The 26,061-nt window shown below is 37.9% G+C and overlaps 1 protein-coding gene across 2 annotated transcripts in view; it reads left to right on the top strand.

The window, feature by feature from the left end:
* Positions 1–304: 304 nt before the first annotated feature.
* MAP3K7CL (MAP3K7 C-terminal like) overlaps positions 305–26,061 on the top strand; it is a 31,153-nt gene continuing 5,396 nt past the window's right edge. Inside the window, exons 1-5 of one of the 2 annotated variants that reach the window (XM_010083817.1) lie at positions 305–673; positions 2,839–2,981; positions 3,487–3,595; positions 12,353–12,411; positions 21,922–22,037. In XM_010083817.1, the coding sequence (XP_010082119.1) occupies positions 3,526–3,595; positions 12,353–12,411; positions 21,922–22,037 (245 nt within the window). In that variant the 5' untranslated portion in view covers positions 305–673; positions 2,839–2,981; positions 3,487–3,525. Of the gene's footprint in view, positions 674–2,838; positions 2,982–3,229; positions 3,248–3,486; positions 3,596–12,352; positions 12,412–21,921; positions 22,038–26,061 lie in introns of those variants that run through there. The other variant, XM_010083816.1, reaches the window with a different exon arrangement.

Here is a 26,061-nt window from a genome sequence, read left to right as displayed (position 1 = left end):
TGCGGGGCTCTCGTCTGCTATGAGACAAGCCCAGGTTGACCAAAGCCAACGTGAACCTAGCCTAACATGCCAAGCCCATCCCTTGTTGTTAGCTTTGATAGTCGCTGCTATCATTTGATAGTGCGCTTGTAGCCAGTCCAAGTTGGCAGTGTCAGCCCAAGCTGATTGGAGCCCCAGACATTTTTGCTGACTGGAGTCATGCTATCTTTGCCAGTTTGCTGGAATAGACACAGACACCGATTGGGTCATGCTGAAAACATTCCTGTCCTATGAAGCAAGTCTGTTTGTATTTTAGGTTTGCCAGGACTAATGAATTAAAAATCTTCGGCTCGCCACAGTTTGCTGCTTAATAATGCCTGTGACAGAAGGATTTTTTCCTCCCCGAAGCGTGACAGCATCATAATCCCTCATCACTGGCAAGGAGAGGAAGGAAAAGCAGAATTGTGGAGAAAAGCGGAAAAGGGTGATCCTTTGGGACAGCAAAGCCTATGGGAAGTGCAGGTAGCAGCATGTTGCCCTGACAGCTGTCTCAGCTTCTCAGACCTTGTCAGTTTGTTGCTATGCAGCAGGTGCAGCCTTTTCTTTTATTGAAGCTTTACTCCATAAAGGCAAGGACAAGCCAAGGCAGTGGCTGGCCCTGGATTATACAAGCGCAGACACTCCGCTAAGTGAGGTAAGGCAACAGGTGTGAAAACTGAACTAAATTGATAGAGCTGTAACAGCGCTTAATCTGAGTTCTGCTGCAGATTTTTTATGGAGAAACAGCAGCCAGTTCCATAGGCAATTGTTGTAAAGAAGAGGGCTACTCCTTCAATCTCGTTAAATTCCAGGTTGCCCACTCACCCTCATCTCTGACTACAGAGATATTCTTCTTCATGCATGGAGAAGGCAGGTGGGGAATTGGGGGCAGTCAGTCTGCGTGTTTCCTGTATCACCTTGTTTGCACACAGGCTGCTTCCATCCCTCTCTGTTCTCGTTGATTGCTTTTTGTGATGTGGAGCTTGAGGCTTCTACGCAAAAAGGAGCGAAGGGATAAATGCAATATAAAAAAAATGGATAGCAGGGTAATTGCTACATATAGAGATGAGATTTCTTTTTGTGGATTGGAATAAAATGAAAACACTCTTTTGTGTTATGATAGAATTCACCATTGCTCATTGAAGGGGTATTGATTTTTGCCCTCACAGAGTAGGTGGTTAAAAGAGGTAATTTAAAGACATTGTAGACCACAGAGTATGTGACTGGGATAAGACAACAGATTTACTCCTGGCAATATTGCAATAGCAACTTTAAAACTTCTAGCAGAATGCATCATTTTAATTTCTTAGGCTATGATAGGAAATTTTAAGTACACTCTTATGTGGAAGACCACTTGAGATAGTAAGCAGATGTAAGAGGAATGTGTACGACCAACACAGAATGATGAACAGTCTTGTTTCAAGGATGTGCTTATCACTTAAAATATGTTGGGATTTTTTGTGGTTTTTTTGGGTTTGTTTTTTTTTTTCTTTATCTTGTATTGGGAGGTATGGAAGGGAAATATGATAAAGAATATTGGATTAGTAGTTCTGTTGTTTTTTAAAAACAATGAGATATCTCAGATCTTTCTTATAAAGTGAGGGTCTGGAGGAAAAAAAGAGATCAATAATGCTCAGAAGGTAAAAGTTATTTAGTCCAATGCTATGCACTTCAAAATACAATTTTTCAGTTGGCTCTAGGGATCTTTTCTTGAGTCCAAAAACATGCAGTCTGGCAGTTTAGTTGACTTTTCTTTGTCTCTGCCAAAGAGATATGGGTTCAATTTTTGTGTGTCTTGATTATTAGTAATGAAACAATAAAAGAACGAACCCTGATATCTTTCATGTATTAGTAGAAAGAGACACTCTCAGCTCCAAATAAGTATTATTCAAAGTAATGATTTTAGATTATTTGTTGTTATTTTAAGAAAAGATTATGCACTTGAAATAACAATTTCTTGTGTAGCATTGCCACAGAGTAACCGTGTCACTCTGCTAGCGAAATATTAAAACAGACAAAGCAAATAAAAAAGAAATGCTGAAATTAATGGGCCAAATGCAAATTTGATACTCTTCCACTGATTGCAAGGCAGTGATGCCAGGGAAGAGTTTGATTCACTTGTGCATCACCAAGGAAGATTATAACCCTGAAATACTGTTCTGTTCTACTGACTTTCTGAGACTGCCAAATAATTAAGTGTAAATTAGAATGAGTTGTTGGGATTTCCGTGCTATGCAATAGCTACTTTACTGAAAAACTGCAAGACTGTTGGCTTAGGAAACTGGCTTTTGTTTTCCCTAGCTAAATGCTGTGTTGTCTACTGATGTGGTAAAATTTTTAGTAAATTCATTGCGTTTTCCTGAAGAATTTGGTTTCTATTTGAGGATTTTTTATGGTGATTTAAAAGCTAGTCTCATAATTGTCCATGTAGTTGGATGGTATGGATACAATGCACTCTAGATAGCATAGTCTTCAGTCCTAAAATAATTTCTTTATGGGCAGATCTTTTGCGTTCATGAAGTCCACTGACTTCATGTTCTCCACACATGAGCCTAATCAGAAGATTAATATCTGTGAATTTTAGCAGCTTTATGCCTGATGTACAAGGAGATTAAGTTTATGTTCAGCTATTTAATAGACCTTAACCAAACTGTTCATTCAAAAGGTTAACTATACATAGTAGAGCTCTGAGTACAACTTTTGAGTGTTCAGAGATGCTTTAATTATACCATTACAGATCAGTAGTAGCTAATTCTTTTGTTGCTTAGCAATTGTTTAGTGCCCTACTTGAAATGAAATAGTAGTTTTCTTAATGGACAGGGTTTCATCTCAGTAAAGCCACTTTGGAGTTGGTGGTCTCAGAAGAAAGACCAAGGACTGAATAAGGTCCCGACCCGGGAGTCAAACCCATGCAGACAGACACCTACACCTGCACAGAGTTCCACTGAGGAATCACCACCAAGGTTTGGAGACCCAGTAACTTTCTGACCATTAAGTGTGTGACTATCATCAGGCACAGTTTGACTGGGGGCGTATGGGTGGAAGGTAGGAGAATGGGTGTCTCCTCATTGACACCATGTGGAGTGGTGTGCACGTTTCCAATCACATGGCAGGCTTGGGGTCATGTTACTCTCAACTCCCCACCCCTTCTTCCTTCTTCACCTTCAGAACCAGGCAGCATTGCCACGAGTCAAGGCTTGCTGAAGGGACAATGGCGGGGAGCAAGCAGGTGAGGAGAGGGGAAGCTTCCTTTGCCATCATTCTTTGTAACCTGTAACTGCCAAAGAAAGGCAGCCTCTGCACTGAATTTCACTTAAATCCTTTTTAAATGGAAAAGTGAAATGGCGCTCCCTTGACTTTGATTCTAAACGTTGCTTAGCTAGAATGAGAAAGGTAGCTGTGAATGCATGAGAAGTGCTAAAACTCATTTGTTGAATGGTAATAAATATATTGTTTGTATTATTGCAGCTGGAACAAACAAGTAAAAGCATTGACTCAAGTGCCCACATGATCACCACTGCCAGGGTACCTGCTGATAAGCCAGTGCGAATTGCCTTCAGCCTGAATGACTCCCCAGGTACAGTTTAATTTATGGAGTAAACCACAATGAAATGATTGCTTTTAAAGTTTATGTGTTCTTACCAGTGTTAACAATATCAAATGAAGTCCAGTGTTATGGGTGGGTTTTTTCCCTGAGTGATAGCATGTGTTCAGTCTTCCTGTCTGATAACTTTTAATGTTTCCATTAACAATTTAATTAGACTAAAACCACTAAACTGACAGTTTTGATCTTAGCTTTCTTTCAGTGATTTGTGGAATATACTTAGGACTGTAATTAACTATCAAATTTACTTGTATATGCAATATGTCTGATTTTAAGGAATTTTAAAGCAAGAAAAGTAAAAGGACATTTTGTACTGAGGATGAGGCTAAAACAGGAAGAGACTTTCCCTTCAGCAGGCAGGTTGGAAAGTGCCGCACATGCCCAGCTTGGTGAAAGGTTTCAGGAAATGGATGCCCCATATGGCATGTTCCCTGAGAAAGCAGCAGCAATTTCATTGATGTTTATCCTGTCATCTAGTGTTGATTGAGCATTAATTTCCCCAAATGTACATAGAACCTTTGACCTTTGGAATAGACAAATATTATTAGTTTGCACCTTAAGTATTATTAGGTCTAGAGAGCTATTGCCAAACAGTAAAAGTCAGAATGAAACAGAGTAAATTGGAAGCTGGGAAGCATCCCAAAAAAACTTGGCTGTGCTGTGACTAAAGTTGAGTACCTGGAGTTGGGGTTGAGAAGTGTTTATGCCATGAAATATAAAGATCTCTGGTAATGATAACTGAAACCCATGGCTGAGGTGTGCTTTATGGGATGGTATGCATTGTGGGGTTATGTGTGAGGCTTCTTCCTGAGCTTTGTGTGAATAGAGTTTCAGCTTGAATACAATTTTCTCATTCTAAAAATATTTTAGAATATGCATTATCTTTCCTACCTAATTGTTGTGTAACGTTAGTTTGCAGCTACAACGCTGAAATAGAATCTCATCCCTTATGCAAGGGAATTAAAAAAGGAATGTCTTCATATATTACTGCACATAACTTTCAGCTCATAAAGATGAGTGACACGGAAAGACTGGGACAAGAAATATAAAGAAGCAAATGTAGCTATCTATGTAACCTTTTTTCATAAATTAAAATAATCTGGTAGTTACATTTTTTTGCAGAAAGTAATAATCATTCTCATCTGTCAGGATATAGTAACATGGTATATTTATTACAGAAATTATGGCAAAGATGGGTCTTCAAGAGAGATGTAAAAGAAAGGGGAGAGCTCTTAACAAATTGTGGAAAAAGAATGCTGATGTGAGACACTAAAAACAAGTCAGGGAAAGCTGAGACCACGAGAAAATCAAAGAGGGTAGAGTGGTTTGTGACAAGAGACGGCACTAGGAAATGACAAGGTTGTGAATACCTTGGAAGGAGAAGACATGAAAGGCAGGAAGCCTGGCTTCCTTAACATTGCATCATATTTTATTTTTCACTTTCATATCCTGCTAATAATTCCAGCCTCTCTATTAACATCTAGAGAAAGAAAATTACAGAAAGGTAATCTTTTTCTGCTACATTTTGTTAAGCTTCTCCATGATTTTAAGTCCCTTATTGTATATATACAAGTGTTCCTGCAGTATGCAATCCAGAATCTCTGTGAGTACTGATAAAATTAAATAGCAACCAGTAAAGTGAGTTCCATGTTCTCCTCTGCATCACATCCCCTTGGGGGCTACCAGGAGGTCTAAACCAGCATACTGTTTTACCACGTCACAAAAATTCCACTCTTTTTCTTAGTGGTAAGCCTGGACCTGGTTATTATATTTGATATAGTTAAAGGCAAAGGAAATAAAATTTTATCAGGTTTGAAAATTTCCAGCAAACTCTAGTTGAATCAAGAGAGTACAAATAAGTATTTAACACTTTTTAAAATTTTTTTTTAAGATGAGCTCAAAAACATTTAACAGATAGACATTTAGGTGTTCCATACTTTTATTTTTTTTTCCTTTTTAAAAATATTTCTTTTTTTTTTTCTCCTCCTTCACAAGGATATTTGTTTTCAGTTCAAACAGAAGTTACCTGCTGTAAGTGTGATAGTGAAGCATCAGGTGAGGCTTGCGTACTGCTAAGATATAAACAAAAAGTCCTTCATCAGGGCTAAGTGGTGAGGGAATCTGACTGAAGCCTTTCCTTAAATTTTACCTCACTTGAAAGGCACAGTGGCAGGTTTCACCAAGTAAGGCTGCATCCTCCTTCCGGGGGCTGTACAACTGCTTACTAGGAGGAACTGATAGCATAACTAGATATAAAAAGGGAAAATGGAATGTTTCTTCTCGGTGATAATTATCTCACTGGCTAGGATTGTAACCAAGCAGTGGGTGTGAAGAGCAGCAAAAGGAGAAACTGCTCTCAACTCATGAGGAGAGATTGTTTTGTGTTAACTGACCTGTAAGAGCAGAGCTGACTTATTCTGAGTGTACAAGAAATAATTTAATTGTGTTTTGTTATTTGTCGATCAATACCTGATGACTGAAATCCTGGCCAGCTTTGTGCAGTATTTTTAATGTGAAAGTAGGCTAACCAGTTCCTTAAAAGTCTCAGGAGCAGCCCATCAGCGGGTGCTATATAAGAAGACATTTTTATTGTGTATCTCTTATTCCTGTATATATAGTTATCTATGTTTGGCTCTTTTACTCAAGTTCCCTAAGCTGGCATCACACATAGGTTTCCCAGGGTGTGTCTGCACACCATATTGCACCAGTGTGACTTAAAGTACCATTTTAAATTACTGAATTTGAAACATATTATTTCACCCTGTCTTATACCACTTGGAAATGAGCGCAAGTTAAACTGTAGGTTCCAAAATTTAAATAAGCCTTCCCAAACAGAAAGTTTGTTGTAGTTTATCAACAACAATTTAATTAAACCAATGAAATTCAATATGTCCTAACCTATACCACCAACTCTTATTTACTGAGCATATTAAGATAGAATGATTATAACAGGAACTTTTTTAAATTTAGACAAGTAGATTTGTTTTGTGTAATAGTTCTAACAGAAGGTTTATAGGTAAACATCTCTTTACCTTCCCTCCTAGAATAAAAACTTGAATCTAAATGAAAAGTTCCGCTAGTGACATGTGGTGAAAAATGACTGGTTTTGAAATTATGAGTAATTTCTTTTGTTTGAAATTAGTCTACCTCTGATAGCACTCTCCAGAAAAATCACTGATAACAAAGGCAAAACATGCAACTTCTAATGAAACTGTGGAACACAGTGGAACAGCATAATATTTTTGTAAGCATATCAAATTACTTATTTTGCTCCTTTTTATGCTTTTGTTACCCTAGTGACCATGATAATTCGTTTTTTTTTTTTTCTTTTTTAGTTGCTCATGCAAGACTGTTTTGCAATGTTTTCTTTTTCAGTAGCAACCATCAAATCCCTACTTCATCCTCATTTTGGTTGTAAATGGCAACAAAGACTTTCCAGCAGATAATGTATTGGTTGAAAACCAGTGGGGATTGTTAAAATACACAGCTAAAATTTACAATGCTAGTTTCCTACAACTACACCCAGCCTACAAGTAAGTGGCTTGATCTTTGGGAAGTTAGGCACTTAGGTGAGATACCCTCAAAGGGATAGTGGCTGTGTGTTCATCAGAGGATGCTTTAGGCTTAGGTGACGGCATATGGAGTAGGAGGGGTTTGCTTTTATCTCTTCTGTTATGGGCCATTTCTATTTTTGGGAGGTCCACAACTCTTATTATTGAGCAAGCCTTCATAGCCTATTCCTGGGTCAGGCAGTGACCATTCCCCACTATTTTACGAGTGAGGTAACTGCGAGGTTGTGTAAGGTCACGTCAGGCAGGGCTGTGAATAGAAGCCTGGGAGCTTCACGCAGCAGTGCCAAGTCGCAGTCACTTAGCCACACAGCCTTCCAGGATGAATTCGATGAGTCTATGCTTGTCTGTCAGTAACCAGGGCTGGAGCTGCTGGATCTCACCACCCTTCTAGGGCCAAGACCAGACCCCGATACACAGTTTGCCAGTGTTGTCCTGCTGCGAGTTGCAGTGCTTGCAGTTGAATTTGAGCACTTTTCCTGTGTAAGGGCTGATCCACTTACAGGATAACAGCCTACTTATGTTACCAATTTAATTATTTAATTTAGGAGGAAGAGATTTGAATACACTTGCCCACGCATGTAGGAGAAAAAAATAGTACCTGATTGTATAATTAAAGACTGGATCATAACTCAGTTACTCAAGGAAGCAGAACTGTGATTGGCATTTCCTAAATTTCAAGTGCTTGATTTAGCAACCTTAATGTGCTTTCAACACATTTAAATTTTTATGTTCTATTTCTGTCTATCTTCATGAAGATCCTAGAGAAACTGTAATTTGCAAGTTTATACTGCAAGTAAATCAGATGTTGTTCTTAAAGTATTTATTCATTAACTATTGCATGTAGCCCACAGTTCAGCTAAACTGAGCAGCCATATAGGAAGAGACCGGGGTATTACACTTCACTGTACCAGACATTGTGTCAGTCAGACAGCGAAGTGTGAGGGATTTCGCTTATTCGTCTACATGACGGAGGCCTGGGCTGTTGGAATCTCCAGAAGGCCAGAACATGATTAAATAGGTGAAGCTTTCCAGAAAGCGTGATTCATCCTCAAATGTGCAACATTAGCATATGTCAGCAGACTGAATGCACCAGGACATCACGGATAAGTAGTAAGCCTTTTGTATAAAGACAATCAGTCTTAATACAGTTCAGCCTTCTAATTCAGATGGCTTGTGTGGTTCTCTGTACCACACATTAGAAGCCCATTTCATGTTTGTATTAATAGGCGCTGCCAGCAAAGAGACAAGAGCTCACCGGGACAGTGAAGGCTGAGCAGCTTAGCCTTGCTGTCCTTGCACAAAACTTGCCCATCACACCATGTCAGCATGAAGGTGCGTTGGCTGGGCAGCGTCCTTAGGGAGCTTTTTCTTTTGTTATGTTGTTAGTTTTGCTGTAGGAATGCTCAGAGAGCTGTCACTGACATAAAAGGGTACTTTGTCTCAGCCCAGCTGCTGGAAAGCAAGAGGAGGAAGTAATTTCCCCAGAGACCCTCCTTCAGATGCCCTCTGTTACAATGACAGTTTTCAGCAACAAGCAAAGTGAATGTATGAACCTGATGAAACAAACATGAAAGTCAAACTATTCCATACACATGAACCAAGTCTTTGGTTAAAAAAATATCGTCTGTATGTGCAGAGAGTTCATCTTGTCATCAGGGTACAGGTGCACTTTCAAATATAAACCTTCAAAATTAGTTTTGGAATCTATGGGAAACCAGGAAGTGCTACTAAGTTAGAAATCGTGCAACAGATACTTTGACTTAGGTGGCTGTGATGAAGTCCCTGATCTGACTCTTTCACATCACAGGTTAGTGCTGTTGAGTTTGCTGGGACATTCATGTGTATGTTTTTATTCCTTTCCTGTTTTCTTTTGACCCGACTCTTGACTCATTTTCAGATGGAGCAAGTTGCAGTCTTGTATTTTTTTATATTTTTATTTTAAAACAAAATAGGTTTTAAACAACCAGCTTGAACTATAAATCATTTTTCTTTACGAGTGACAGGGAAGGGAGCAGTAAAACAGTGAGCACAGGGGTGAGATGCTGTTCCTATCTGGTGAAGAATCAGCCTGGTTATTTTCAGGGTTTTGTGGTACAGAAAAAAACCAAAAACTTCATTTTAAAGAGGGTCTTTGATTATATCAGTGATTCCTTATAACAATCTAGGCACTCATTAAATGTTGCTAATCAATTGAGAAAAGGAGAAAAAGAGAGATTTCTGAATTCTATCATCTAGTTAAGGAGATGTAGAAAAGAACTAATATAGACAAATAAGGAGATAGTTATGAGAGATCTTCAGAATATTTTATTTGACGTTTCAGACATTTTCAATGTTTCTGATTTTCAGAGTCATAGATTTTTAGAGCTAGAAGCCAATGTGATTTTTTTTCTGATCTCCTGCATAACACCCAATATTCAAGCTTGTCAGGGCAATAGTGATTCTTTGGGAAAAAATGCAGGAGTTTATATCTTTCCTCTTGACTTTCTGAAAACATCCTCAAAAAGTTTTAAGAGGCAAATGACTGCTGTCATTTGTTTCCCCTTGTGTGAAATCTAAATATGTTTAGTTTTTACCAAGTGATTTTTGTTGTTATTGTTGTGGTTGTTACTTTGACAACAGTGAAATACAGACTGACCTGATGCAGTAACTTATTTCACTGGAAGCTGTGGGGAAAGTTTTTTGTTGTTTTGTTTTTTGATTTTTTTTTTTGTGGAAAACAAAATTGCAGTTATCTGTGAGGATTTCTGTTAATTTTTGTAAACTAAATACTTCATCTGAAAATTTCAGAGGAGCCTAAGAGAATTAGGAACTCAGAGAAATTTCAAACCACCAAAGTCCCCAACTTTGCTCGATGATGTTCTGCACACCAGATGATGATTTAAACAAGTCTTAAACGAGCATAACTAAAAAAAACCCTAGCAGCTGTTCAATAGATGCTAGAGCAGGCCCATTATAAAATGTACTATGGTATGCCATAATGGTTAAGATACCAATATATTCTATTTTTAGTACCATTGACTCAGTCACTTGAGTATAAAAAATAAGCAGGGAACATCTGTTTATTGAAAGTATTTCCTCTATAGTAATTTCTCTCTATTCCAACCTTCTTAAAGTATTTCCAAATTTTTTTACTCATTCTTTTGTGAAGATAATGCAATATATTTTCTAATATTCTGACATTGCATTAATTTTGTTTTCTTATTAATATCAAGTGCAGTGAAAAAGTAATTATTGGCTGATGTTTCTTTAAAATTCTTGGGGTTGCATTTGCTTTGTGTTTCTTAAGTTAAAATTGAGGTCTCTCCTTAAAGCTACTATACCAAAGGCTGTACTGCTGGAATTGTCAAAACAAATAGCAGCTTAACTGCTGTCCACGACTCTGTTCCAATATCTCTGTCAGAATATTTAACAGCTATTCAGCCAAATATTTGCAGAGCAGCTGTACTCCTAGTCGGACTGAGTCCTATTCTGTCCTTCCTTTTAGCCTTGCCGTATGATTCATCTTTCTTCTTTTAGAATATTAGTCTATTTTTAAATATTGTACAAGGAAGCAACAGCAAATAAAGGTAAACACTTGCATATCAGCATGATACAATCCTATACAATTAAAGCAATGTAAGTATTTTCCAGAATGGATGTGTTTGGGAAATGGTGTGAAAAATGAAGTTGGGGGGTGGGGGTATGACTTTTTAATAGTATTAGCAAGACCCCTACCCCATGAAAATGTAGAACTTCACTTTGTTTCCTGAGGACATACAAAAGCTTTTGCTTTTGCCCTCTGTATCACTGTATTTTTTTTTTCTTCTCTGGGCGTCCCTTCCTAGAGGGAAGGTGTAACACCTAGAGGCTAGGTGTTAGCTACAGTAAGGCTCTGACCATATGTTAGCCAGTATGTTTATTCTTCATAGGATAAAGTGATTTATTTTACTTTTCCCCCCTAACCCACTTTGCTGTATGACCACTGAGGGCAGGAAAAAGAGATAACAAATATTTGACAAGTAATTTAAATCCTAGTCTGTACTCTTTAAGAATATTGAGAATCCTGCTTTGATACGTGGTCCTCTTTAATCTCGCTGGGGTTCTGTTGTAGTGTACAAGTCTGCCAGCATAGAGCAGGTTGCAAGATCTGACCTATGTTAGTAATTTTCTCCTATGAGAGTCATCCTTGTTTAGTTTTGACACATTACAAATAACTGACTCTGTAAGCTAGCTCACGGTAACCTTCTCTTCACCTCCCATAACCTGTAGTAAGATGCATAAACAGTCGTCACAATCCAATGCAAAACTGCTAGTGTGAAAGTGACTGAGAAAGAAATATTGCAGTGGCTAGCTGTGACGCTACCAAGTATGATTCATATTTCTGATCTCAGTCCAGCTACTAGTGGGCAGGTGTCCACATCACAACACTGACATAACTGGCACAGTCTGTCCCACCTTTGCTGGAAGCCTGTACTAAAAATAAAGAAATAAATAAAAACATGGTTTGGCTTGTTGTCATGAATGAACTAACTCTAGCCCGTAACGATTGTTATCTACAGGTTAGAGTAAACACATTTCTTTGCACTATGGAGAAATTTGTGGTTCCTTCCCCATTCTAGTCACGTCTCTGTAGGTAACAGCTTTTAGTTCCAGGGGTTGTCAGGCTGGTTTGTGTGTTCTCGTGGCTGCCTTTGGGTGGTGGGAAAAAAGATTTCCATTATTGTTGGTTTAGCCCTGGTAAGTCATTGTAATGGGATGGGGAAGATGTCTTTCCCTTCATTCAAGTAATGAACTCTTTGGTAGTAAGGATGCTGTTCCTGGCAGGTTCTTTACTTTGCAGTGTAATGGAGAGCTCAGGAAGAAAGATTGTTTGGGTTTATTGTTTTTATCAAATTATCAGATGTTCTGCTACACCAGCTTTGTTTTGTTTCTTAATCACTGCAGTACCAAACAGGCTTTCTGTCTTTGCAGCACCTAAACGTTTTCTTATTGCCAACCCACTAGTATTTTCAAAGAGTCTACTAAGGTATCACAAGTATAGAAAGATAAGCAGATGTGAAGGTGTTTGCAGGATCCTGATATTATTGTGAATATATGCAATGTAGAACTACATTAAACAGATAATTTGAAATGCCCTTTTTGGTAGACATTGACTTTTAACATCATGCTTACCTTTTAGATGATGCTTCCTCTGAAAACTTCCCTTTGGCATTTCCAGAACTAGATCAGCAGCTGCAGGTAATCTTTTTTAATTTTCACTACAGTTCTACTTTACATTCACTATATTTGTTATGATAAAAATAAACACTAGTTATTGCACTAAGGTGAAACTTTTCAGCGGTGCTTCTCTAACTTATTAACATTTAATAAGACTATATTTCAGTAGAAGAAAACACTGTCCTTTCAAAATCTGCAGAGAAATTTATTTGACATTTTTTATCCAATTCCAGGGAAATGACTGTTTTAACAATCTCACCTGCTTTTTTTTTTTTTTTTTTTTTACAATTCCTGTGCAAAACACAGTACATAACTGCTGCACTGCCATGAAGAGAGTTCTTGTGGTTTTGATGGAAAAAGGAATGAGCCAGGTATTATATTCTCATGCCTACAGGCTGTGCTAAGACTGGTACGATCGGCTTTCTCTAAAGCATTCCAAGAGAATGCAAAGGTGTATTTTGCAGCACCATCTCGTATCTCTAATCTTGGGTAACTAAAGCCAGTCATCAGGATTGATGAGAGCCTCCTCAAAGTTACTCTAGTTCATGCTGCATAGCCAGCAACCCTTACAGATGCCCCAGCAGATGTTTGCAGACAGCACGGGATAAAAGTGCTGAATCCTTTTGTGACTGGTCTGATTTGTCAGCGTAACACAGTGGAGCCCTGATATACTGGAGAATCAGATGGCAGTTGATGGCAAGTCCATGGTTCACCAGGCACAGAGCCAGTTTTGTATCCAGGGATTATTTCCCTTTCCTCTGTGGCGGTTCTAGAGTGTTTGTTGGCTTTTGTAAACTAGTTCAGATCATCTGCTTCCCAGGAGCATTTAGACTTCCTCTGATATTTCAATATGAAGGCAGTTGTTTCCTGAGTGTAAATTGAGAAAGGCATTAGCAGACCGTGTTGTCCAATGATGTAATCCTTCCTGTCCCCATCAACTAGTGCGACAACACTGGAGGGCTACTGACTTAAAGGTCTGACTTTTCTCTCCTGCTGCTCTCGTCAAAAGGATGACAGAGGAAGGAATGAAGGATGACAGAGACTCTTCTTGCTGTATCCCTCTAATCCTGAGAATAGGTGCAGGTTTCTTAGGCATAACTAGGAAAGATTAAAGGAACAAATAGCAACCCAAGATTTGGGCTGAAAGGAACACGTTGGCCTCTTTATTCCATTGATCTTCCAGTGCAGCAGACAACTGATATATTTTTTCCTCAGAATAATTCAATTTGAGAAAGCAATATTGTTGTGTGGCTGAAGCACTGAACTGAAAGTAGAGAACCTGCATTCTGCTTCCAACTCCGTCAGTGACACATTGGGTGATCCTGGAGGAGTTGCTTCATCCTGCTGCTCATCTCTGAAATTAGGTTAATAATTTTTACCTTTTTTGTTAAAGAGCATTGAGATCAGTGAGTGAAGACTGCTCTGAAAGAACCAAGTATTGTTGTTACTGCTGTTGGTACATAAAACCAAAATTACTAGTGTGTGATGTAGGTACTTTACAGGCCAAGTGATGATTTTTTTAATGACTTTTATGACCCATTTCTGGAACATATAATGTACCCTAAATGTGTAATTTCGTGATAGATTGAAATTGCTTCTCTGGAAGCACTCAAGTCTGCTGAGTAATAGCCCTTTCCACTAAGTACACCCTCTTGGTCTGTTAAGTACCTGACTTTTTTTTCAACAGAACCTTCCTTTACTCTCATTATTTCAATATGATAACAAATTCAACAATCAAAGGCTTTGATTCAGATAATGTTCTTTTTATTATCCTTCAGAAACCTATTTTGGCAATATTGAGGTAGTTGAAAGGCTAACTTAGGAGGACTATCTGGCTGACTCAACCACTCAAAAGTATAAAGTTAGTGGTAGCGCTTCATCCTTTAGCTTTTCAAGCTTATGTGCGTATTTATATTTAGGTGCCTTTATGTTCAACCAGAGGCAGGTAAATCAACACAGGGTTCTGAGCTGATGCAGAGGTAACAGGGCATGAAAGCTTGAATTTCCTTGCTCTTGTCAATCTGGATCACAGCTTAGAGTTATAACCATTTAAGGCAATTACATTATGTTTATACCGCTTTAAAATTTCAAACAAGCAATAACTAACAAAGTTATCATTTGCACAGTTACATTTTCTTATTAATTACTTTTTTAAATTGCTATAATCTAAACTCCTAAGGGTGTGTCAAGCCCTGTATAGCATGTGGTTGCAATTTATGTTATGACCATACTGCCTTTGAATCAGGTGTCTCCTGTATTACAGAAGCAAACTACAAAATGGGCTTTACCAGGACCTGCAGAAGTACTGAATGGTGGTGTCCCTTGTCAGGCCATCCACGCTTTTCTCTGACCCAAAGTTAGCTAATATAAAGCAGTACACACGAAGTGTCATCTAAATGAACCCTTTAATCAACTGTGGCATTGCAGCCTGAAATGCTTGAATTTGTAAGAATGCTGGTACATATTTTCATAATAAAAATATCACATCTAGCCACAAGATTTTCATCACCATGCCATAAATACAATCAAAAGCATTTGTGTTTTATTTAAAGAAGCAAACTATGAATGCAGGGTAGGTGGCTATACAATAATAGGCACTTAAAAAACCAAAAAGTATTAACTTTCCAGGTTTCAAACATACAAAGGAAAATTTTGAAACCTGTTTTAAAAACAAAAAAAATGAACAAAAAAGGCCAAATTAGCTGATCACCAGGATGGATTCTGAGAGCAGCTTGAAAGCTATATAAGTTCACCAAGTGACTTGGAAAATCAGAGCCTTAGAATTTTATGCATGCAGGCAGCAGACCACAGCCTGAGTACCAAGCAATTTGCACCTCTGTTTTAGGCTTCAAGCCCTCGTCCTTCTATGTTAGGCCCTGGCAGACAACTTGGCTGTTTGAGCAGAATCACCTAGTGTTCCCACTTTTCCTGCCACGATCCTACCATACCTACTCCCTGGGCACTGGCATCCGATGGCAGGGCAAAGTTCAGTGCAGCCTCCCCCTGACAGGGTAGTAAACCCTGCTGCTCGAGCGCTGGTGCCAACTTTACAGAGGTAGAGGTAGGACTGGCTGGAGAAAAGGTATTTCTAGGAGACTAACTGCAAATACCTAATTCTGTGTAAGGACTCTTACTAGAGGACAGTCATAGTCAAAAGTTACAGCTTCTTTCTGAAGAATAAAAATAATCAGTCTAGTGTTCTGATCTGCTAGCTAGGTTAAGACCAAAAATGTTGTCTTTTCCAATTAGCTTTTTGAATATTACTTTTTTCTGCTACTCTGAGAGGAAGAAATTTGTAACAAAATATCAATTCTCTAACTCAAAAGTTTTGCTTTTAGTTTTTTTGTTTTGTTTTGTTTTTTTTTTTTACTTTAAAAAAAAATCATTGTTTGGTCAACTAGACACAAAAGCCCTGCATATGAGAACAGAACAGTTTAAGCTATATGCAGGAAAAGCCTGGTCTCTTTTGCAGCTTTGGTATTTTAAAAAATATAAAGATGTTCCTGGTACGCTGCCAGTGAAACAAAGATCATATTAATAAACTTCTTGCTTTCAATTCCTTTTGATTACAGTATTGGAAATTATTCTCTTCCCACTGACAAGCAACAATTTGAATGAGGCTAAAGCACTCGCTCATTTGGGCATCAGTGTCATTTCCACACCCTCCCCCCAGCCCCCGCCCTTGTGTGAGCAATGTGGTGGGTAGTGCAGCGAGTGTAGGCTTGCTGCATTTGTCAGTTTGTTATTGGGAGACATTAACCTTTGCCTCCTGTAAAAGTTGGACTGGGTCTTGCAAGGCGCTTCCTTGATTAGCTGCATAGTGGGTGGTGGCCCCTGACAGACACTCTACTACAGTTGATCTGCTATATTTAGACACCTACATCAGCATCTAACGCCTTGTTGTTTAGGTCACTGAATATGGAGGAAGGTATCTAGTGTTAAGTACCCGCATTACTATGCCCTGTGTGCTGTGTGTCCTGTTCCAGCATTTCCTGTGACTTGCTCAGTTCATCTCCCTCTTCTCCATCAGTCTTTATTCCAGCTGGGAGTTTGATCCTGAAGAGGGAACAAAACAAGTCACATGCAGATGCACAGGGTGTTCTGTAATTCTTTATCATCTCTTCTCGTTAAATCGTGAGCTTGAGAGGGCATTTATGTCATATTTTGTGTTATGAATCTGTTGAGACCAATGGAGTTAGATGACTGTAAAATTGCTGCAACAGAGAAAAGGCTCCAACCATTTACAATATCATTTTAAGTCAAGGGGTAGTTTTTCATGCTTTAGTGGGAAATGTCTATAGCAAGAAGCAATGAAAATATTATGAAAGGAACAGTTTGTTGTGTGTGATACAAGCAGTTAGCACAAACCTTGTTTACTCTGGAACTTTAATAATGGAACTATTGGTTCTACTGATTGCCAAGGCTCTTGTTAGACACATATAATTTATTTTAGAAAGTTTAAAAGTACACTGTGTTTTTAAAGGGTATGCTGTATTTTTTTTAATATGTTCTAAATTCCAAGCGAATTCCTAGAGTACCGTGGTACTCTATAATTAGATTTGATTGCCTATGAACTTGGTAAGTCTCCTGTAATGCTGCTGTGATAACTATGATCTTAGATTATGTAAGACATGGATGTTTACAAAGTGAGAGCATCATACTGAGGTTAGAAAAGAATGGAAAATTTCTCAGGAAAGGAGAGCAAAACTCTCAGTTGCTCCCATGCAGTTGACTTGAACTGTTTGGAGGAAAGAGAACTGCTCACTTCCCTAGATATGTCCTAGATTAGATATCTGAAACTGGTTGAAGAGTTCCAGCTACACAACAAAAATTAGCTTCAATATGCAGCTATTGCATTTGCTTGGAATAATGTGGTTTCTTACATCATGGAAGAGTACACAAAGCTATATAATCAACATGGGCCACATGCAAAATATTGGCACTGAACTTTTCCAGAATAATTTAGCTGAAAATTACCAAATTTACAGAAAGTGAGACAACACTCTTTACTTAGATCAGTGCTAAAGACTTCCTTCGAGATGAATCCACATGCTCAGCTGGCAAAACTGCATAATACATTTTTTTCTTTAAACTTCAACCTTTTCAGGAGAAAATTCAGATTTTTTTTTCACAGTAGAATCAAAAAGTAAATGCAAACAGATGAAGGTGGGTTAAAAAAGAAATTGTTTTAAAGTTTTCGAACTAGTGTCACTTGGGTGACACTATTGACTATACAACTTCTGTGGATATGGAATGCTTATATTCATATAGCAAGGCAAAACACACTTTGTCACACAAGTGAAGAAAAAAATTGATGAAAACTCCTTTTGGTGCCCCCCGGCAAAGATTTTAATTAGAACAGCTCCTTCAACCTGTCTTAAAAAACAGGCAGAACCACTCAGGCTCTTTCTATGTCTTCATGAACTGCTTTTGCATATCATCTTCCAACATCTTTCATATCTGGATTCCAAACAAAAATCTAAATAAACAGTGCATATGTCTTGTAAAGATGTACCTACATACGTGCAGTTACAGAATAGCTTATGACAGGGTATCCTACTCTCTACTTGCTGTATTCTGTAGAAAGTTTGTCAACGTCACAGTGAGTTCAACAAAATAACAGGAAAAATCAGATCTTGTTGAAAATTGCACGATAGACCGCTAGTATCACTGAAAGTTGTAGCTTTTGTACTAGCTTTGTGAGCAAAATCAGAGATGCTGTATGCGCATATTTTGCCAGCACAGGAAAATGGGGGTGGATGACACTGAAGCCTGAAATAAGCAGGATTAAAAGTAGCAACTGTTGCCATTAAATATAACTTTCTTTGGCAGGGGTGTTTTTTGCTTATGTAGCAGGTATGCTTTTATATATATTAATTTATAGATGAGCAAGATAATTCATGAAGTAACAAGCTCAGGCTGCCCTATGGAGAAATTAAAGTATGGCTGTTGGCTTTTGAGTGAAAAAAATATATACTGCAAATTGAACTTTATAAAGGCCTGTTGTGATTAGTTGCTTGGGTAAACTAGCAAACTCTTACCAAAAAAAAAAAAACAAAAACCAAACAACAAAAAAACCCCAAACCAGACTTCATGGATTAAAAATGCTTTCTACTGGCAATTTCAGTTCTTTTTCTCTGACACGGGGATGCCATCAGGGTAGCATCTGTAACACTTCCCATGACCTGGCCACAGGCATTCAAAAAAGTCATTCCAGGTGGAATGGGGAACTTGGATAATCTAGGGAAAATGGAAATTTCATCTAGGATAGATTAGAGGAATGCAGCTTTACTGAGACATAGGTCAGGGAAAGTATATGAGAGCCCTCTATAAGTACATCTCAGGGGTAAAACAGGTAGGACAAAGAACCACCATTTGAGTGAAAGATAGTGCTGGCACAATAAAAGACTATACAAGCCTGTCTTCAACAAAACCAAACTGGAAAACACAAAAATGTTTCTAATCCTTGGTGCGGCTCTGGGTCAGTCTTAAAACTGAGGCAAGGGACTTCGGTTATTCTAAGGCAGAAATGGGCAAGCCTGTGAATTGCAGGATTTGCTTCTGATAAAAGGGGACCAGACTTGCTGATTTTGCAGGATCCTCCCATTCTCATTTAGAGGCGTATGGGCTAGTCCAGTAACTGTTACTATTCTGTTATTTTATTTTCTGTGGAAATAAGTTAATACTGTAAATGTCTGCTGGCTAGTTGGAATTACCCCTTTGCGACAAGCAAGTTTAGCCTCTGTTTCTGCATTTGTTTTTCAGGAGTTTGCCCTGCCATCTTCTGAAAATGCGTCTCTTGGTGGGAACAGATGTATCATTAATACTTTGCACTCTTGTCAAAAAAGTAGGCTGTTAGACATGGGTAAAATAATTTTTCTGTTCTTTTGTGTTGGCTTGCATTTTCTAGTGGCCAGCAAAGAACTGACCAGACTTGTGTCTCTCCTTTTTTTTTTTTTTTTTTTTTGTGATTACAGTAGAGATGTTTATCAAAAAATTAATGCATAAGCCTCTTTCATGTCCTGCTGGCCAGAAATTACTCATGGACACTGTAGATACTATCTCCAAAACCTTTCTCAGAAATTTCAAAATTACAAAAGAGCAAACCAAATTGTCCAGTCACTTAGGCATATAAAAACATAATAAAATTTACACTTTAAAATAAAAATACACTCAAAATTTAAAAAGTTCTTGGTATAGTGCCTGATAGCATCAGACAAGATGGAAAAGAATTGTATGAGCAGAATATTAGTATACTGTATCTTCTGTTGTCAGTTTATTTGGAGTGATAAAATATCAATGTAAGAAAAAATGACACTGAAGAGGAAACAATGATAGGAAGGGGTTTGAAAGTCAGCAACTGGTTCTAAGTGGGAATTGGATACTAAGTCTCAGCATGACTAGATAATTTTTAGCTCTCTATATATATCTTTTGAGTGGGAAGCTGGAATATAGAAACTGAATGCTGCTTTCATTTTTAAACTGGTTTAAACCAGCTAGATTTCTGGAAACTAAGTTGGATGCAAAAGTAAGGGTTTTTTTCTCTTGAAATATCACTGTTTGGGGACTTTCCCCCTGGCTAGTATTCAGAATTGTTTTATTGTGACACAGTTGTTGTTTGCTGATCTCTGGAAGATACCAGAGATGCTACTTTGACTCACCCTTGCATTCTTGGATTAGAGCACCGAGACTTCTATATTCTGTCTTGTTAAATTTATGCTTATTATTTGGGTGGCAATATGAATGGTGCTATTGCTCATCCACCTTGAAATGCAATTAAAAGCCCTTTCCTAGTGACCAGATTCATCAAGTAATATGGACTGCCCTTTTCCTGGGGTTCCACATTCTCCGAGCTCAGAGAGAATAAAACAATGTGCCGTGGAACAATTCTGCCACAGCATTTTTACATTTAGAACCTGGAAAACAAGTGTCTGGTTTAAAATTTTAGTGAGGAATGATATACCATCTACAAGTACTTGCAAGGTCCATACATTAGTTACCTCTCTGCATTGGGGTATATCTGGAGCCAACTTTCTGTGCCCTCTGCATATAAATAATTTTAATCTTTGTCTCTGAATACATTTAGTAAAATTTAAGTTTCCAGTTCAGCTAAACCAAAGGTTTGCAAGATCGTGGAAAAGTCTGAAAACTTGTGCTTTTCTTATCCTAACAATGTCATTGAAGGAATATTATACTACAGAGAAGAGTCAAAGTAGGACAAGAAGAAATAAAAAATAATCTACTTATATTGTGAAAGGCAATAGGATGTTCTTTAACTGGACAGTAAAGGAGCTATTTTAAGTGCTTCCTTTTGCTTCAGACAGGTGACTCAAGCATGCTATTCGGAGTTCATTTACAGTCAATTGATTCATGGCTAACACCTCAAAAATACTACACTTCCTGAAAGTATTACAGCCAAAATGTGATAGTCAAGCCTGAAGCCTGAATTAAGTTGTGGTCTTTTTAAGGAATAAAAAACACTGACATTTAACCAAACTGTATTTTCAAGATCGTGGTTGAAATTCATATGGGGAGTCCCAGGAGAGAGTGGTTTTCTTTGTCATATGCACCTCCAGTGTGCATTGAAAAAAAATTAAAATCTTAAGGTGAGAAGGTACAGTGCTTTTGCCTTCACTGTGTCTTTCTCATTTTTAAAATTGCTGTCATCCTTCTACTCTCAATCTATCTCACCTGCACCTCTCATGGAAATTTCAAACACTTTGCAAATATAGCTGATTTAACTCTTATAGCATTTCTGCTGACTAAGTATATCCCCTTCTTCTACAGGAAATAGAGATGCAGAGAAACTGAGTATGACCTTGAGCAAACTACTTACAGCTTGAGGCATTGCTGGGATAGAACCCATCGTGAAATCTTGGCTGCACTGGAGTTACCAGTAAAACTCCTGTTGAGTCCAGCAGAATCAGCCCCCATGTCCCAATTCATGGTCCTGTCCCATGTAGTAATAAGCTGTAAGAAGCATTACATCTGTGAAAAAAAGAGTGTTTAGTCAAGAGCTTTCCATGTCTTTTCTTCTCATATCACAGAATTGGAGAATAAGAGCTTGTTTGCACTCAAATACCCTTCTGCTCAGTGCTGCAGTTTCTGTAGTGAGAAATGTATTTTATGCTCATGTATTTTATGGGTCTGACCAATGCATCAACTTTAGCATTCTTTTATCACTGTAGCTGAAAAAGAGGGAGGTAAGGGAGAAGTATTTCTTTGAACAATCTTTAGGGATACAATCTTTGAACAATCTTTAGGCAAAGTTGACAAGGAAAGTTCTGAAAATCCTTTACAAGGTTTGTAAGTTTATTCATTTTCTTATGCAGTAAAGTGTGTTTTTTTTCCCTTCTGTGAAAGGCCATCACTAGGAATATTTGGCCGTATCCTGTAGTTGGGATGCAAAAAAGTTATTTAAGTATTCTCCCAGGAATTAAATAAATATTGTATCTTTCAGAACATGTGTTTTTCCTAATATTTAATTCAAAAGCAGTATACATATTTTTTTTTATTCTTCTTTTCTTGTAGCCGCTGCCTCCTTGTCATGACTCTAAGGAATCTATGCAGGTGTACAAACAGCACTGCAAAATAGCAGAAGAGTACCATGAAGTCAAGAAAGAAATTGCTCTGCTGGAAGAAAGAAAGTGAGTAACTTTCTTAGTATATTCTCTTTGCAAAATCCTGTTTTAAACATGAGGGTTTCACATTATATTTTCTGACCGTATACCTCTGCCCAACAGTCACAGTACAGCACAACCGTTAGGCCATTGGTCCATAGAATCAACTGGGGCCACTAAGGACACAAATTCGTCCTAGCTCTGGGCCCTCATTTATACAAATATCCCTTGAAACCTTCATTGACAGCCTCCAGGTCACGTAACAGTCTAGTTCAGCTGGTGCAAGTCCCCTTTGCAGTTTTAGGGATATTTTTTTCAATTTAACTTCACCTGTTTTAATGAAGAGCATGATGGATCCTCAGTTAGCTCTGAAGTACTTGCCGATAGTGGTAAATATTTTTCTGTGCAGTGCATTGTCTATGTGCATTGACATTTTAGGTGTTCATATCCAAAGTGGATGGATAAGCTGTAGACTTTTATTCTTGTCTTTGGCCTATACTCATACCCCTGTCATCTTTGCATTACTATTAAATGGCAAAGTGCACTCTCTGACTCTCAGTCCCTTTCCACAAGAAACCTGAAGAAAAAATTCAGAGAGAGCAAAGAGGGGGAGTAGTGAAATTTTTTAAAAGACAACCAACCCCAATAACAGTTACTGCTAAGAAACCTTTCTCTTTTAAATGCTTTTTTTTTTTTTTTTAAATTTTACATTCCCACTGAAGGTGACTTCAAGCAGTGTTGCCTTCTTCAGGGAGAGTTGCATCAGTGTTGATCTCTGAGACTTCTTGTGAAAATGAAGACCATACCATCATTCTTCTAAATACTGCTTAAACAGAAACATTTGTAATATGGCAACAGGGCTGAAAGAGCTCTGTTGCAGAGTGGGCTTTGAGTAGAAAGTGGACCACTGTATCTGTTTCATAGCAATCTTCACACCACTGACCATGCAGTTCAGCCACGTTTGTATCCATGGGAGTCTTCAGCTGGAGGAGAAAGCTGATGGGAGGGAAACTGGTGAAATTCTGTAGCCTTACAAGTAAAATAGCCAAAGATCTCCTTGAATCCAGACTATGCAGGGTAGGAAAGTGAGACTTGTCCTTATCGAGTTGGTGGTTACAGGCACAATATAGTTAGTTGTTGCCTAAAGTGTTGGAACTAGTTGAGGTTTCCCACTACAAATCCCCTTCCACTGTAAGACCTGTATGGCACTCAATTGCTGACAGATTGGAACAAAAGTTAACAATCAGGAAAAAATAACCAAAAGAGATTAACACTATATTGTCCCAGTGTTTGCATTTGAGTCATCATTAATTGAACTTGTCCAATCAAAAGTAATTGGTGGTTTTAAAAAGCTGTAGAGAAGATAATTAAAATAATTTTGCAATGATTTCTCAAGTTTGATTGTCTAATATAAACTGCTTGCATGTGTATTTAGCAACCAAGTGAATTCAGTGGAAACCATGTGTGTTTGTCTTCTTTGAAAATCCAAACTGAATATAAAATATTAAATGGTTGTTTAATGCTTAACTTTAGATGTATAAACTCAAAAGGTAGCATGAGATAATTTAGTTTTTAGAGTCTACTAATATAAATGTATTATTATTACCGACACATCCCTGAATCAGTTATACACATTTATGAAGTAAGCTTGGAGCCCTTAAAAACTAGACTCACATACATATTTTTGCATTTACTAGAACAAAGAAAAATGCTGTTCAATACATTTTTGTTTGTCTATGGAGTCTGTGGTAGTAGCTGAATTAGAAATATTTTGCTCCTTGGGAATGGCAGATACATGCACAAAATTGTTTACCTGAACTCAGAACTATCCTAATCAACCTCTGAGCCCAGAAGTCAGCCTCTGAGCAGTGGTTATCCTGGATGAATTAAGGGGCTTCAGGCTGGCATTTCCCTTCATTCCACCAGTGGATGTCAACAGTGGAACCTCAGCTACCTTTACTGAACCTGTTTTGTGCATAGAAGATGTCATGCCCCATTAAACATATGTTAAAAAAAGAGTGGCTGAATAAGGCAGCAAATAGAGTTATATTATTGTGATTCTTATGTGTCTTCAAATTATATATTTGTGGCCTTGATATTCACATACTCTATAGCTGTGAAATGCCTAAACATGACAAATATCAGTGCAGCACCTTTCACCACCTTCCAAATCTCTTAATCTGAAGAAGTGGTCCCACAAGCACTGGGACTGAAGATGCTTAATTTCCTACAGGTTGGTGCACTGTGGTTACTTAATTTTGAGGTTTAAAAAGGGGCAAGTGCCAACTGAAGCTTTTTTCCTCCAGACGGGAACTATCTATGGCCCCTCTCTCCAGGTAGATGCTCTATTTTGTAGTATTCTTGAAGACATCTCCCAACACTGCATTTCCCCTCTGGAGTGTCTTTTCCTTTCTGTAGCGGTCTTTTTATAAAACCTTCCAGAGACTAATTGGGACCTGAAATTGGAAGGTGGATTAAAAAGTTATTAGGACACAGGTACCTTTACATGCACGTAAGCATACAGAACCTGAACATATTAACCTTGAATTTTATATAAAACTAGATAGAAAAGGAGAATAAGTGTGGAGGTGAAGGAGTAAGCAAGATGTAAGACAGTTTTGATCTAGTGATCACTTATTTACATATAAAAATGTTCTCAACAGTTACAGTTTGAAAGTTGAAGGAAGTTTATGGTGTAGCATATGCTGAATAAAGAGAAGAGTGGATTATAATGGCTGGGGTGGCATGCATGTTGAATATTCCATTCTCAGAAGGGAAAGATGCTTTGACTTTTCTAAAAAGTCTGAGATGCACAGCTTTTAGCCTCAAAAGCAGTTATAATCAAATTGAAAAGATGGAGTTGTTTGCAGCTTTCTGAAATTTGCCCATTCCAGGTATCTTTATCTTCTTCTGCATTTGAATTTGAACAGATTCACAATTGCCTAATACACCTGCTATCTATTGTCTGGTTTTTAAAATATTATTTTGACAAAATGGACAAAGATAGAGTTTCATCTCTTGTGATGGGAACAGACAATGTGTGCAGTGTTCTTCAATGTACATTTTTACCAAAGGCAACCAGCAGTGCTGTTGAATGGTACCCCTGACAGTGCTCTGAACTTCCTCTCCATAGATCAATCCACCTGTGGAATTAAAATATCAAGTCCCACCTGGCAGTGTCTGCACCTGTGGTGCCTAGTGATAGTACACTGTGCACACAGAATACTGAATACAATGATTGTTGGGAAAAGACCAGAAAATGGATTGAGGAAGTTTTTTTGATTTGTTGGCTAGGAGGGAGAAATGGTGTTAAGTTAACCTGACATAAACGTCCTTACAGGTATTGGAGCTCTTTAGTAATTAAAAAAAATGGGAAGATTCATTCTACTTTGAACAATTTTTGTTCCAACCTCCAAAGTTCAGCATGACTTTTTATACATGAAATAATACATGCAGGTATATTTCTAAAGGAGGCATCTTTAAGAAATAGAAAGTTCAATAATATTGTTTTAAAATATTAAAAAACATTTACTCTTTTGCAACTTTTCAAAGCTTTTAATTCTGCTTGGCTTGACTTGCCTCTCACTGTAGTGTAGTATGGCCAAAGTACAGAAAGGCAGTGGTGTGAAGCAGCAAGGGTTGCTTTTCATCAGGACAAGAACAGAGCTTATTTGTACCTTTCCCTTATCAGCAATGTAGATGGCAAGAGAATGTAGCAGGCTGGGAGTGGGAGAGAAGACAACAACTATTTCACAGGAAAATGGGAAATGTGAGAGAGAAAGGGAGGTTGTAAGTTCAAAAAAGGGAAAATCAAAGGACAAAACAAGTAAGAGGGGAAAAGAAGTTTCTCAGGGAAAAGACAAAGAAAAGGAAGCAAGAAATTATAATAATTTAAAAACATATTGGGTAAGTTTTTTTGATAATTTAAAACATCATAGCTTTGTTTGCTGTCTTGGCTCAGACTTCCCATTTATGACAGCGATATGCAGTACAAGGGACAAAATCACTATGGAATGGGAGACATGATCGAAAAGAAAGAAAAGGGTGTGGA

Source organism: Pterocles gutturalis, unplaced genomic scaffold (assembly GCF_000699245.1).
Source record: "Pterocles gutturalis isolate BGI_N339 unplaced genomic scaffold, ASM69924v1 scaffold9585, whole genome shotgun sequence".
NCBI classification, from domain to species: Eukaryota; Metazoa; Chordata; class Aves; order Pterocliformes; family Pteroclidae; genus Pterocles; species Pterocles gutturalis.
This window is presented reverse-complemented; position numbering and strand designations above follow the sequence as displayed.